Here is a 15,898-nt window from a genome sequence, read left to right on the forward strand (position 1 = left end):
AAATATACGGGGAAAATCCAGATGTACAATATTTTAACTGTTTGGTTCAAGGGTTCAGGGCTTCCTAAGATAGGAGCTAACTTATAATGTTGGGGAGCTAATATTTCTTTTAAGACAAAACATAGGAGGCTACTTCTTCTGTCAGTTAATCACTCTTAACAAACAAAAAACCTCTTGCAGGATATCTTGAGGTGAATTTAACTTGAAAAGCAATGTACAAAACTTGAAAAGCTTCAGCTGTTAACCTCCTCCATCTTCTCTTCCAGGTGTCCTTGCTGGCCATGACAACCGTGTCAGCTGTTTAGGTGTTACTGATGATGGCATGGCTGTAGCTACAGGGTCTTGGGACAGTTTTCTCAGAATCTGGAATTAACTGGGAGACAAACATGTACATTCTCCATTGAGATCTGGAGAGATCAATGCTGCAGCCTATAGCTGTGAAATAACATTTCTACCTTGTATTTGCAGGTGAAGTTTTTCTATTCACTGATTATTACACAAAAAGGCTTTCTGTAAACTAGAAAAAAATCAAGTGAAGAAATAGGGGTGGGGGTGGAGAAATCACTGACTTTTAATAAGGGGCCAGGCCAGCACACATAATCATGGTGACTGAGAAACTAAGAGCCAGTCTGTTTTGTTTTTGGTGGTTTGGTTAGATTGTCCTCGAGGGATTTCTGCTTGTGTTCAAAGTCTGCTAATTCTGTACTTTTTTTTGTACATAACAGAATATACACATTATAGCAGCCAATCATGTAACATTTGTCTGTATGTAAAGAAATATGTTTGCATTTTTTAAGGAACTACATTTATAGCTTTGCATTTAACCTGAGATGTCACTTCTGAGTTTTGTAGTGGATGAACTAGATTGCTGTTTTAAACGCTTTTGTGAATTTACTGTAGATAAAGTGAAGCCAATGGTATGTATGTGTTTTTATAATGGAAGGCATTTGAATTACTACTTTTTTTTTTTTAAAAAGGCCCTGATGACCGTGGTAATACCTAGCGCCTTACTTACTCGCTTCTAGACCTATTTGTCTATTTAAGCATGGGGAATTACTCCTTCCAGTCAGTGGTTCCTGGTTCATCCGTCAGCAGCCATGGCCTCCAAGCACCAAGAGAATGTTAATGCCATTAGGTATCTATTAAAATAAGGTTTTAACACGCTGGCTTCAGCCTCTCATGTAAGTTACTTTAAGTTGAACAGAGTACATAAGTCAAGTAACCTATTACTGTCACTAAGCGGGTGAGTGCTTTCCTTTTGACAGTGTAGTTGTAAATAAGAGGATTCTGATCCACTGCAAATTCCAGCTGCCATGCACTAGCAAGGTGATATTGTAGCATGGAGTTAACTGAATAGATTGAAGAAATTTTAAAAGTGTACACAAACTTGCTGTTCAACTACTACAGCAAATGAAGAGATTTAAGAGGGTTTCTCTATGAAGGCTTCCTACAAATGGTTTAGGAAATACAGTGAATCCCTTACTAGAACTGCAAAGTTAGAGGTTTGCCCTACTATTCCACAACAGACCATGCTTGTCTTGTGTAATCGTTGAAGTGACCATGTTATCTACAGTGAACAATAACATTTTTGATAATCTCTATGATCCCTCTAGAAACTTTGCACTCTAAATTTTAAATCCTGCTAGTTCATTTACAACTGCAGTGGTCTGTGCTTTGGCATCTTTTTAGATGCCAATCTGCAAACTGACAGTAAATAGTCATTTCCTTTTATATGCCTGATCTTGATAGGATTCACTTATAAAATGAAAGGCACCAAGAGCACTTGAACTAGTAAGCATTTTCTTAGTGTGTAGGTATGACAAATCATATGACTCAAATCCATTTGAAACTACCCATGAAGATCACTTAACTCTGGTGCTGGCAGTGTGTCCATGTTTGTGGTGGATGTCCCTGGGGGGAATCTGAGTTGGGCATGAAAGTACCTGATACTTTCAGGAAAGGGCCATTCTCTGTTGGCTTCTTGTAAGTGCTTTATTTTAAATGTGTGTATTTAAATAAATTACCATAAAGCTGAAAGTTAATGTTAATCTGTTGCCTCCACCTGAAGGTGTGATGTGTCCAAATGTCCCTGGGTCAGTTTGTGAACATAAGTGCCCAGCATTTTGTAATATGAAAAGAGATTGTTGCTGAGACCACTGTTTGTGAAGTTTCTACCACTTGTCATTCTAATTTCAGTACTTCCGGACTGTGCCTGTAAATATGCCATGTTTACAATGGTGGAGGTGCCAATCAATGTGCCAACTGTAGTAAATTCAGTATCCGTTAAAAAAGCACATCCCGTGCTGGAGCAGTATACACTTACTAAAGGCAGATCATGGTGTTGGACCAAAATCATGTTATGCTGTAGATCACAGAAACTCCTTTGCATTTTCTTTTCAGCAAGATTATTTTGTTTTCTAATCTGTTTGCAGAATTATTTATGGAATATTTGTATCTTTTTCCAAGACGGCAGCTCTTTGAGGTCAGGCAGAACACTTGATACTTTTTAATGGTGCCTTTGATTTTTAAACTTGCAGCTGCTTCTGGTTTGAGTGAATCATTCTGAAAATTTGCTAGTAAACTCTTAGAGGAAAAATTTTAATTACTAAATAGTTTCTCATTAAAGGTGCATCTTTAAGCTTCCTAGTTGCCAGTGTTGTAAAGAGACTTCCCATACTTGCAATTAAATATCTCACTATTTCCCTTTATACTGCAGCATAGATGTCTGCTGTCTAACTCTTAAGTAAGTCAGATTTCTAAAAGGGTAACGGGAGTGTACACCTGGAGCGAATGTGCACCAAAACGGTGGCTACTGTTGGAGTCCTGGTATAAGTCTCTTTTGGATTGTTTTGCTTTTTTAAAAAAACATTTATAGTAGTGGGACATTTATTACATCTTGAACTGAGGCAATATAATGGGCCTATATGAGCTATTTCAGTTTTCTTAAGCATTGCTTATGGGTGAATTTTCAAGATGGTACACTCATTAAGATAGAGCTTAATTTTAAACTAAGCACCAAATCCCATCTTCTGCTACATACCACCATTTGCAGGTTTTACTTGAAAGCTTTCATCCAGACTCCTGCATCTCAAAGAAAATGTCTCCATGGGGATTTTTAGACTAAAAGATGTGTACCTGTAGCTTAATATAAGCTCAGATGTGCAGGTTAGTGTAGTTTAACTGTTCACGTGATGGTGAACAAGTTTAATACAGGTAGTGGATTTTACAGCACAGTGGGGTACACGTTAAACTGTTGTGAAAAGTTTACCACTGCCAAACTGTAGAGCTACTTAATTTCAAATAAGTTATGTGGTTACAAAAATATGTACTAGATTTTGGAATTAGTAATACTTAAGTTATGACCATTGTGCCAAAAATTTGTAATGGCTAGGAAAGTAACCTTTTTCCAGTCTTCATTCTAATAGTAAATCAGTGTTTAAATGTACTTTAAAAGAAGTAGTGTAGCAAGAATGTAATTGGTTGAAGCTGTAACTTGGAAATATGTGCCTCATATGAAATTACAGATTTCTTTAATTCAGGTACAACTGCTGTCAACTGTTTTTTTTAAAGGCTGATTGGTGAAGGATACTGACCAAGCAAACTTCCAGTTTCAACTTGCTCCCATGTATACTCAGCCTTTATCACTTTATTAGAAAAAATGCTGGGTGAGATTCTAGAAACCACATAAAGCTTCAACATTGCTAATGTACATTTACTTAGTATGGGTAATGTGTGTACCTTGTTTCAACCATCTCTAGACTTTTCTCCTAAATGTCATTACCATCTGCCTTGCTGAATGTCACATACTGTTAAGTATCTGACAGAACTGCTGGTTCAATAATCCATTTGGAGTAGAAAAACTCATTAGAACTGCTTTCTTCTGAGGAGAGAGTTTGACTCTGATTTGGCAGTGCTGAACTGACATACCAGCTAGTCCTCATGTGCATACTGTAATGCATGGATTGGAAATAGATAACTCTTTAATGCAGTTAATGTAACCCACTTGTCCCATCATGAAGTTCACATTACTTTAGGGTGTAATGAAAGTATTGGGAAAAACATTCCAAGAGTGCTTAGTCTTTCCTCTTTGAGGACACTGTCACCTCCACTAGATTTAGTGCTGTGCTTTAAAATGTTGGTGAGAATAGGTATTGGCTAATTCAGATAGTTGGTATGAAATGATTGTGTAGCAGAATGACAGATTTTGAGATAGCATTTCCTGTAAAAGTAATTAAGCATGGGTTGATGGTGCACTTTGTATACAGTAATCTGGCATGCATGCTGGTAAAACTACTTCCTACACTTCGGAGGCACCACAAGCCTTTTTATCCAATTGCTGGTTGTGTAAAATACATGCAGAATGTTAATGCAGTGTTGTTATGGTAAATGTGTGAACAGTGTTAATAATTGATTATAACTGATAACCGATTAAATGTGCCTGACATTCTTATACCACACAGTATGTTTAGGTTTTGACTAATAGGGACTTCAGTGGAATAGTTTTAGATATATTTCAAGCCTTTGTTTTACTTACACAATGGTGCTCTTATTTGTTTCTCCTTTTTAAAAAAAAAAAAGCATCTGAACACTTGTACTACATTTTACATCCAAAGGAGTCCAAAACGAATTTCTTTTCAACATGCTTGACTTAGTTTAGCACTTAGCTCTGATTGCCCAGCATTTCTCATCTAATGGTTTTAATTTCACTTGTTGCTGACTACTTTGATGGAAAACTTCAGTAATATTACCAATTATGAAGTGATTCTGCACTGCCTTTGGATTGTGTATGTATTCAGAAACAGTCTTAAACCTTTTTATTTAAGCTAATTCAAAACAGGGACTTGTGCCACTTGTTCTATAACAGGGCTGTTATATAGACTTCCCTGTTTAAAAAAAAATCACTTGCTATGAACTCTGTTTATAGCTTCCCCCTTCCCCCCCCCCCATGGATCTTTTCTTTGTATTTGTACAGTGGCTCAGTGAAAGATGTTGCCATGAGTTGATATTGTAACCAATAAACAAGTGCTTTTAACCAGACTTGCTGTGGTGTGTATATTTATTTAACAACCTTCCTTCTACCATGACAATCTTATAAAGGCAAATACCCTGGTGCAGAGGTATTTAGGTGACTGTGGGAATTTTCCTACTAAAATTTCCAGCATACATTTAAAATATGTGCTATATACCTTAATGAACTTTTGTCTTAAATGTAATTTTTATGGCTTAGTCATCATTCAAATTCTGACACACATAGCACTGCCTCATCTATAAATTGAATGTACTACTAAAGGCATCTTGAAAATGCTACACAGCAAATCCCAACACTACTGTAGTCCATGGGATCTTTGTTTCAAAAAGATGCACTTCAGCAATGACTGGAGCACCTAGCCTTTGTTTGAGAATGGCATTCTGGATTTAGCATTTCTATTTTATAATTCTTTAGGCAAGCATAGTCCATTTCCCTCTTAAACAATACTACTTTCTGCTGCAATATCAAAGGGGAAATGAAGGGGCTTTGCAATCCAAGCATTAGAAAATGAGCAGAATCCTTAATGAAAAGGACAAGTTTTTAAATAGTGTGTAAAGCCTTAGCCTGACTTCCTTTTATATATAAAGGAATGCAGTTGCTCTCTACAAATTGAGACAAAATAGCAATGTACATTGATAATCGTCCCTGTTAACTCCTCTTTTCTGGGAACAGCAGCTGCCCGTCCTAACATTTGAGTTTATTTAAAAATAATGCAAATAGTGGCAGAAAAGTCAACTTACTGTTCAGAAGCAGGATGGAAGTGGTAGCAGGAAATCCTCAGCCATATATACCCCACCTTAAATGAGGGGGAACTAGGTAATCTGTAGGGAGCAGCTGTTACATCAAGCAAAGAAGGAGCAGTCTCCTTCCTTTTATCGGACATACTCCTGAAGAACCACACTAACACTTTACCTCCAATAGAAAGAATTCTGAATTTTATTTCCACAGCTACCATCTTGGTCATTCATTTGATGTCTTTCAACAAAACTATAGGGAACACCAGTAAGTGGCTGTCATAAAGTAAATCAGAATTTCCACAAAAGTAGAAACAAGCAACCTTGAATTACACAGGTCTCATGCTTTAGAACAGTTTCTGTAATAACCAATACAAGATGCAGATAAAACAGCATCTTCTGCTACACACTGCTTGTGAATGGGGTCAAGTTTAAAATGAGGAATAGTGCATCATCTCTTACCAACTACATTAGTCAACTCATCTGCCAAACTAAATTCAATAAGTTAAAGGGGCAGTATTTCTTCCTCCCCCACAAATTAAACCAGTCTAGAAATACTCTCAAAAAATAAACTACTTATAAATACATTTGCAACTCTTCCCCTCACATAATTTCTGTACATTTAACCAGCTGGGCTGCAGCCCATCTTCACAGCTCATATCATAAGCATACTCCCACAACAATGAGGAAAATCAATACCCTGAAACACTTCCAATAGCATGCAGCATACCCAGCTTCTAAGCAATCACTTCCTGCTTTTTAACATAAAGTATCATGAGCAGGTCTTAAAAAACAAAGTGCATTTCATTAGCCCTTTCTTGTAAATTAGTGAAAAATCCCAGCAAGTACTCATGCAACAATAAAAATCTGGGGCCTTAAGCTACCACAGTAACAGGCACACGAGTTTGGTTTTAAACCTGATTGTGCAGCATTTATCAAGGATATATAAATATTCTGAAAGGCTTTCATTATCTAAAATATTTTTTAAAAGTCTGTTTATAAAATACAGGTGAAATTGCACATGATCTGCATCAGGAAGCACTTGGGCATCCTTGCTAGCATCTATTGAATGTCCCTGGCTTACAACCACCCTTTAAAAGCTGATTAAGATGGAAACATCCACACACAAAGCTAGAACAGAGGGAACTAGTGGCCAAGATTTAAAAAACAAAACACATACCTGCAGGTGGCAGGTAAAGAACAATTCAGGAACTTGAAATACAATAGCCAAGATAGTGCCTAAACAATTGGTCTGAGAAGGAAGCAAGCAATATGGTAAATATTGTTTGTTTCCCAAATGTATGCAGTCTGAAGAGCAATTCAATTTATAATGCTCACAGCAGAACATGGCAGGTATTCATGATGTAGTGAGAGAAATCTTTGAAGGCTAGGCTACATCCCTTGCCCAGGTGACTAGAAAATAGCAAGCCTTCCCCCAGGTGCTTAGATAAAAACTTTAATCCCTTATCCCAAACTATGCAAAAATTCAGCTGAGTGTAGACCAACTGTATAGCAGAAATGCCCCTGTTTGGTGTAGGTAGAGGCTTGCATGCTGCACATGACAGTCATCTGAACTTTACACATTAACTTACTTTGGTTTTCAATATTCCTGTTACTACAGCGTGAGGAACACTGCCATTCCATCACTGCAGCTTGCTTGAATTTTTAAAGCTTTCCAAAATACCTAGAGGGAATCAAGTTTATACAAATAAAAATGGCAGGTCTATCTATAAACTAACAGAAGTAGGGTAACGGCAGCCCAGCCCCATTGATTTTATCTGAATTCAAAATCTAAAGAAGCACTTTTGGGCTGCTAGAGCTGTTCACCTAATATTTTCATTCATAAAACAAATCTGAAAAAATCAGCATCTAGAGAACTGGGAGACATTGATACTGATTTGAGGAAGAGAAGGAATAACAGATTAACTCCCAGATGCTAGGAAGGTAGGATTTGCCACTGGTAAATACTAAAACAAAATAATACTGGGTTGTTGTTTTTTTATTTTAAGTCACCAGAGTAAATATAAATGATCATTTTGCTCTTGCAAAATTTCTCTTTACCACAGCTTTTAGATACAGTTCATTGCAAAAATGTGAACTGGGTGTTACAGTATCTGACAAGTATAATCAAAGTAATTTTAAAAATGTCATTTCATGTGACTCCACAGGGGAGCAATGTGTCATTCTATAATTTTGTCCTACAGGCAGTTACCCAAGGAAGCCAGCAGTGAAAAGAGATTGGTCTATTTATTCTGCTGAAGAAAATGCTTTGTAAAAACATCCAGCTCATTTTCAAGGTGAATGGCTTTGTTTCTGTAAAACAAACAAGAGAAAAGTGATTGATTCACCTGCATGCATCCAAACTCTCACAAGAGTCTTCAGCCTCTTTACTTTTTAGGAATGAAATGCAGGACACAAGCAATCTTACTTAGACCACCTGACTCAGAAGAGCACTGTAACGAGTGCTTATGTGCTCTGCCCAGTCAGGGTCCATCTACACTGCAAACAAAACTAAAACACCGCTCCCCCCCCACAGCAGCAGCAAATCTCAAAGCCCAGATCAACTGACTTGGGCTTGCACTATGGGCGTAGCAGTGTAGTTTCCGCTTAGACTGGAGCCCAGTGAGGGGGGTGGGGTCTCAGAACTCAGACTCCAGCCTGAGCAGGAATATCTCCATTATTATTTTGAGCCCCATGACCCTGCATCAGTTGATTCAGGCTCTGAGACTTGCTGCAGTGTTGTGGTTTTTTTGCAGTGTAGACATACTTTTAAACCTCAGGATGCTGCTAATCTGAGTATAAAACACCTTAGAGAAAGGGTAGTTCCTACGTGTTCACAAAGGCATGAGGAATCACTGCTAGAAGGGATGATGGATTTCTCCTTGCTGGGAACAAGAAAAACCCCACCATCCCTTGTAGCTCTGCCTCTCCCAGTTCCTGTCTACACTAGCAAAACTTTCTAAAAAGTCTCACCCTTGCTACCACCCTTCAGCATCTCTGCTGGCACCATAGATGGACTGGCAATGCTTTCAATGCCATTCCATTAGAGAAGCCCATGTAGGGTTACACAACAACGGGTTAAAAACCCACCTGAATTGTTTACACTAGGGCTCCTGTAGCTAATGCTGGTTGAGATAAACCCCTTTTAACTGACATTTTTAGAAAATGGCCCTAGCGGAGCCAGGGACTCAGCCTGAGGACGGTGTGCAGCACACAATGGCAAGCCATGGGCAGAGAGAAACAGACACAAAGCCAAATGTTGCCCCCTTGGCTGCTAGGTGAGGAGACAACAGGGTGCATTGTCACCCTGCTGGACGGGGTTGGGGTCCGCTGGACCTGGGAAGGCATCTCCAAAAGAGAAAGGGGCCCTGCTTGGATGAGCGAGAAGAGAGGGGATGAAATACAGGAGCTGAATTTATCCTGCTCCCAGCCCCAGCTAAGAGTATTCCTATGGAGAGAGCTTTGTACCGAAGACCTGCTTAGGAACTCATGCCCCATCTCCAAAGGAACAAAAGTGACCTGCATTGTTGGAGCTTGATAAAGTACTCTTGAGAAATCTATTTTTACTGGGCAGAGAAGGAGAAGATCAACATGAGGATGGGGTGATATTTTTTTAGACTTTACCCACATCCCCCAGACAAAACACAACCGGCTAAGGTAACTTTCAAAGAACACAACTGCTGCTATTGGTGTACTAGCATAGCTGCAGGAACTAGGGATGCGGGGGGGATGACGACACCCCAATCCCAGCTGTGGCCTCAGTCTTGGCCCCCTTACCCCCGTCTAGGTGCCCCCCCAGAGGCACGGCCCTGCTCCTGGCTCCAGTTCGGGGGTGGGTGGGGCTGGCTTTCAGCACCCCCCCATTCAAAGCATTTCAGTGCCACTGTGTACGAGGCAAGAAGATTATATATAATCTTGGCCCGACTGAAGTCCATGGCAAAACTCCCATTGACTTCAGTGGAGCCAGGATTTCAGCCTCTCTCTAGCTGGCTAGTTCAAGATTTCTCCCTTAAGCAACTGGCTGAGTCAATACAAAAGGATCATTACCTTAGGTGCTTTGAGTTACTCTGTATTTTCTCTAACTGATCTATTTCTTTGGACAGCCTTGCAATTTCTTCTTCCAGATTTTTCTGAGTAACGTCGACTTGCTGACACAGTCGAGCAAAGGTAGTGGCCATTTCTCTAAAGGAAAACAAGTTTGTAATTATAGTTTACCATACCTCGTGTTACACGACACTTCAGAGTCCATGGGTAGAATAATGCAATCAGAACAGCCACCAACTGCTATATACAAGTGCATAAAGAAAGACAGCAGGAGGAAGAATGAGCAAAGGGACTCTTCAAAAATCAGTAGAACAGGGACACTGTGGTGGTGGCATTTTTAGGGTCATTAAAAAAATAATACAAAATAGACCTCGTTTTAAATACATGCTGATGTTGCTACTGCCAGCTTCTGACTCCAAAGCTGGAGACTGTTCTCAGAGTAGTGGATTTTTGCTATTAACTTGGGGGTGGATTCACAAAGGGATGTAGGTGTTGCAATGCCTGACTCCTAAGTGTCCTGCTGCTTAGTGGAATTCTCAGCTCCGAGTTAGGTGCCCAGGCTTCCCAAACAATGCAGGAGAAGAGTTAGATGCCTAACAAATGGATTCTCAGAATCAAGTTGCTGAGCAGGGAGCCACCTAAATTAGCTAAGAACGAAATGCAGTGGTCTGGATTCAGGCTTAGGCCTAGATTCACAAGGGAATTGGGGTGCCTGACAGGCTGAAGGGAGGTGCCTATCTATGCTTGGGATTCTCAGCTGTGAAGCCTCTCCTGGAGTTGGGCACCTAAGTCAAATCAGCCCAGGGGAAGTGGGGTGGGGGCAGGAGGGCAGAAAGAGAGAGGCTCTATAGCCAATATCCCAATGGTTAGAGCACTCATCTGGGATGTGGAAACCCAGATTAAAATCCCTGCTCTACCTGATTTGGGGCAGGGAATTGTACTTAGGTCTCTTACCTGCCAGGTGAGTGCCCTGACCACTTTGGCTTTTAGAACCTTAACCAGTTTGACTATACAGGCAGTGTTCTGAAAGGACTGCTTCCCTCACTCCTCAGGTGACCATATGTCTCTGTTCTCAGGTTATTGATTATTCTGGAATGGGTGTCTCTCGAGCTCTCCATTTTGTATAATAATTAAATAGCCATTGGACAAGAGATAAAGGGAGTGACTTGACAGCTTGGTGGTTAGGATTCTCACTTGAACTGGATTCTCCCACCTCCAAATCAGGCAGAGGAGGGATTCAAACTTGGATCTCCCACATCACAAGTGAGTGCCTTAGCTGCCAGGCTACGGGGTATTCTGGGGACACCCACCACCTGTGTTATGTGTGAGGCATGATCCGATAGGGGTACTCTGAGCACACTTCCTGGATCAGGACGACAGGTGAGAGAATACCTCATTTGAGAAAACCACAGGGACTTTGCCATGAGTGAAGGCTGTGAGCAACTAGTTAGCTGTGGGGAAGCATCGAGCCTTTAGGCACTGTTCCCACCACTAGGCATGTGCAAAGCTGTTGGACTTAAGCACTTACGCCTAAGTAGCTTTCTCATCTAGCCCTTAGCATCTGAATGAGTTTATCGTAAAACACCTAACAAAGTGTCACCAACATTCAAATTGAGCAAACCAACAGCTTTGATAGGGTCTACATTCATTTGACTTTTCTCATCGCTTCAAACCCTGTTCACCACGTTGAACACTCCTTCCACTAACTGACTGTCCCTGGTAAATACAGAGCCAGTTCTGCTTGGAACAGCAATATTGAACAAACATTTTGATTGAAAAACCAGGACAATTCAAACGGGCTCAAAAGATGTTCCCGGGATATCAGGACATCTTACAAAACCTCCAGGACTGTCCCGATAGCACAGAGACATATGGTCACTTGAGGAATGAGGGAAGCAGTCCTTTCAGAACACTGAACATAGTGAAACTAGTTAAGATTCTAAAAGCCAAGCCATCCTGAGTCTTAAGTGATTCACTATTAGTGAAAAGGATGTGACTATGACTGCCCATAAGAACAGAGCCAAACTTTCATATTTATATAGTAAGCTGCTTGACAAAGAAACTGCCTATAGAGATTGAGAATCATTCTAGATCTTCAGACAGATACAAGTTAGGGGTAAGCATTACACATTCTGCTGTTTTGCCAGGGTAAGTGAAGTTATCAGGCACAAATTAACTGTATGATTTCAAATAATTATGCTGTAATACCCATATGAGTTGTCTCTTGTTATTGTGTAAATCCCCCATTTATCCAAAAGAAAACAGACCATTTAAAAGGGCATCTTAAAGGCAAGACAAAAGGCTTAAATGTTACAGGCCAAATTCATCCCTGGCATAACTTAATTGACTTCAGCCCGATTTAGATAGAATTACGCTAGGCATGAATCTGTCCCATCATCCTTTTTCCATAAGGGCTTTTTATAGCACAAGTCAAAACGTCTCTGAACGATAGGAAAAGAAGGGCATTATTTTCATCTCTTGGCAACAGCACGAATATTTTTTACTGCTAAGTGCTAATGAAAATTGCATAATGTAAGTGCTTAGGTACTAAGGAAGCTTGCTGATGACTGCTCTTTAAACTAGTCCAATTCACGTTTAAGTTGAGTAAAGAGAATAAGAACGCGCAAACCAAGATTAACAAAACTACAGCTCCAGAAAAGTGATGCTTTTTCTGTGAAACAATATCCATAAAATTCCTTCATTAAAAATAAGCATTTTGCTAAAGGGGCTCAATCAACTTAAAAGCCACACTTCTCAGAAGTTCCCCTCCCCCCTTTTTCAACCACCACCTAAGGCTACTATAACTGAAAGAATATTTCTTTTCTCCACTTTATAGTCATTTTCTCTCTCCCCCGTAGTCAGAAAGGTAATCGTGGCTGTGTGAGGTCTTTACACTAACAGTGACGTGCAAAACAGGACTGTACAACCATAAAAATATGAAAGGAGGATTCTTTGCCACAATAGTAATCGACCCAACTTTGGCTCATTTTTTTAAATTGAATAGATTTCAAGTTGACCTTTAAACCTTCATACTTAAGCATCTTTTCAATTCTCTATTGTAACTTTCATTGATAAATACATGCACATAGATTATCCACTGAAATGTATTTCCTGTATTAGTGACTACAATGATAAGTATAATACTTACTGTTGCACTTGATGGCTGCAATTTGCACTAGTAAAACTGACAATCATCTGCAATTTTTCAGTAGCATAGTTTACAAACTGCTGTTTAAAGGCTCTCTCTTTTGCTTTAGTTGTCCAGGTTAGTTTCTCATAGAGATACAATAATCCATACATACTTAGGGAAAGACATATGAGTTTCCAGCCTACAGTTCTCCACACCTGAAAAAGAAGCATCTTTTCATGACCTGAGCAGATTATGTGACAGTAGCTCTATGGAATGTATTTTGTCAGAGTGTGGTCATAATTAGAAGAGGAGAGAAAAGTGTCAACTTCCTGTTCAAGGTATTTGCTCTCTTTGTACCTTTCTGTCCGACTGGATTAACAAAATTATCATCCAGGTAGCACTGCAGAGCAACACAGCTACATAAGGAGCTAGAGCCTCTTCACCTTGTGCATCAGCTGCAGAACTGTTTAGCTAGATTCATATTACAGAATCTTGATTGCTAGAGATAAAGTAAGAGGCAGAAAGCAAAGCTCTCAGCAATTCCAAATTGAGCCTGACAAAAAAAATCAAATAAATTTTATAATTTAGAAACGGAGCACATTTATATGGAATAAACATAGGCTCCATCATGACCCTACTCAGCCAGTTTTCTTATTACATACTTACTACGAGCATTTAATGCACTTTATACCCCTTACTGCAGTGCTATTTAGCCTTGAAGATGTAAATATTTTGCTGCATTAGACAAAAAGTATTTATCCTAGATACCCCATTTGCAAAGTGGTTCTGAAGCCACAGATCTTGTAACCCTAACTCACATAAGTAAGGGTTGCAGGATTGGAACCATGATGTAGAGTCATATAGGTTAGAGTACAGCATGACTGATTCCTGGAGCCTTTGCCTATGAAGAGTAAATTTAAAAAAAAACAATGGATATCAAAGAAATCTAATAAACCAATCACTCAGTTTAAGTATTTTAAATTAACTATTCTGTAGCCATTTACAAAGAAACCCTGGCTAAACTGATTAGCAAACAATTCTTTACTATGCTAAATACTAATTTTTAGATTTCACCTGTGATTGCAAGGGGCTTACCAAGCACATGAAAGGAAAGTGCACCTATTGTTTAGTATCTGTTTAGTAAGACTAACTTCATTAGACATAGTTCTATTTAAGTCATGAGTTGAATGGAGCTATGCTGATTCTTGCCATCTGTGGACTAGGCCCATTGCTAATTAGACTGATTCTAACAAGCAAACATCAATTCTATGCAGCAGTGATGGCATCCTAAACAGTAAAAAGAGTACATCTGGAATAGTCTCTGCCATGCTTTCTGTTTATAGAGGTAGTTGCAAATGCTACTTGCCACTCCTCCAACGATGATGATGCTCATAGAGGTCCGTGATGTTAGTGAAGCTAAACTCGTTACCAAAGAAACCATGAGTTCCTCCTGTGATACGTTCTCTGGAGTTACGGCAGGAAGACAGGTGGCAGAGGGGGTGGAAGCTAAAGGACGAGGGATCTAGAAGAGCAGAATAAGGCAACTGAGTGATAAGCATTATGGAACTATAAAGCAAACTGCTTGGTTTTATTATTTATTTTGCTTTCTCATAAGCAGGGTTAAAAACTGAACTTAAGACTGTCTGGGAGATTCAAAAAGGCTCTTAATTTGTTTAACCCTGAACAGCAGTAACGGAGGCTTAGAGAGTTGTTCAGAAAACTGATGAGTAACAAGAGATGGGCCTTTCCTGAAGATCTCATCAACCCAGACAGGGGTGGGGCAAGAAGTGAAGAGCTGCCCCAAATTCCTGAAATATAATTAAAGCTTTTAGCATGGACTGTAGTTAATTCTGTTCGATTCCCACTATGCCTCATCAGCTCCTATCCATTCCCCACTATTCTAGCTGCCCCGTGCCCACCTGGCAGTTCTTTCAACCCTTCACTCCCCTACAAATGCACCCATCCACCCATGAATTTTTTTTTTTTTTACTTTGAGGCTAGGGCAAAGTCTTAAGTGGATCCAAATTTCATGGTGACCTCATGATGGGCTGAACCAAAATCCCAGGTCTGAACAGCCTCTCAAGCTTTACAAGGGAGCAGGGAGGGATAACATCTGGAGACCTATTTTGCAGTTTGGGGCTATCGCTACATTTATCACAACAGCAGGAAACCATAGTTTCTTTCCACTTGTTAGTGTTGACATTTAAAAACTCCATTGCCCCAAATAGCCAGACAGTCCATAAGGTTGAGGGAAGTAGGACTGGCTTTGTTCCACTTTAATTATACAAAAACTGTAAATGAAGAGGTGACCAGAAGGATAGATACAGAGGTAAAACAAAAATCAGAGTCCCCAAGAGCATGCAGTAGCTGCAGGAAGTACTAGAAAGGTGTTCTGGCTCCATTTCATCCATGCATATAACCCAGTAATAACAACCCTCACCAAAACAAGTTTCAGACAAAGGGAACATGGTGAGCAGACAACACACCAAGCTATTAACACACATGTAAAATAATGTATAGAAAACATCAGATATCAACCCAATCCATTCTGAAAGACCTGGGAAGCACTCACCTGTGAGGTTGGATCTGCCAGCCCGAGTAGCACTCTATGAGCATTCTTTGGGCCTAGGAAGCGGTTTACAAGGGTGGTCCACCCCAGGGAAAAGCGGAATGTGATATCCTCTTGAAAATCCGAACAAAGACTGTGACAGTTCAAATCGTAACTGAGGTCAAACTTCCTGCATGGAATTAGCAACTGGAGCTGATTCTGAACACCAGAAGGTAATAATGGTGTCAGATTTTCTAAAAACAAAGTGGATTAGCAAAATTTAGTTACTATGCAAAACTTTACTCCATCTTGGGATGGTCATATGATGCACTCATTCTGTATCTGGCTTTTTTAATTTCAAACACCTAAGCAACAGTATTAACTGAGGCCTAACCTCCCAGTTTATCTACTTA

General features: G+C 39.7%; 2 protein-coding genes across 9 annotated transcripts in view; one reads left to right on the forward strand and one right to left on the reverse strand.

Moving 5' to 3' along the window:
• The window catches only part of GNB4 (G protein subunit beta 4), a 53,904-nt gene extending 48,867 nt beyond the window's left edge, over nucleotides 1–5,037 (forward strand). The window contains exon 10 of the mRNA XM_048862997.2: nucleotides 267–5,037. Coding sequence (XP_048718954.1) covers nucleotides 267–373 — 107 coding nt within the window. The 3' untranslated portion in view covers nucleotides 374–5,037. The remainder of the gene's footprint in view (nucleotides 1–266) is intronic.
• Nucleotides 5,038–5,942: 905 nt separating this feature from the next.
• MFN1 (mitofusin 1) overlaps nucleotides 5,943–15,898 on the reverse strand; it is a 61,355-nt gene continuing 51,399 nt past the window's right edge. For 6 of the 8 annotated variants that reach the window (XM_048862992.2, XM_048862987.2, XM_048862990.2 and 3 more), the window contains 5 exons: nucleotides 15,510–15,739; nucleotides 14,304–14,459; nucleotides 12,956–13,152; nucleotides 9,811–9,945; nucleotides 5,943–8,076 (listed from right to left, as the gene is read on the reverse strand). In XM_048862992.2, the coding sequence (XP_048718949.2) occupies nucleotides 8,007–8,076; nucleotides 9,811–9,945; nucleotides 12,956–13,152; nucleotides 14,304–14,459; nucleotides 15,510–15,739 (788 nt within the window). In that variant the 3' untranslated portion in view covers nucleotides 5,943–8,006. Of the gene's footprint in view, nucleotides 8,077–9,810; nucleotides 9,946–12,955; nucleotides 13,153–14,303; nucleotides 14,460–15,509; nucleotides 15,740–15,898 lie in introns of those variants that run through there. The other 2 variants (XM_048862991.2, XM_075132097.1) reach the window with 2 other exon arrangements.

The sequence above is a fragment of the Caretta caretta genome, chromosome 9 (genome assembly GCF_965140235.1).
Source record: "Caretta caretta isolate rCarCar2 chromosome 9, rCarCar1.hap1, whole genome shotgun sequence".
Lineage (NCBI taxonomy): Eukaryota > Metazoa > Chordata > Testudines > Cheloniidae > Caretta > Caretta caretta.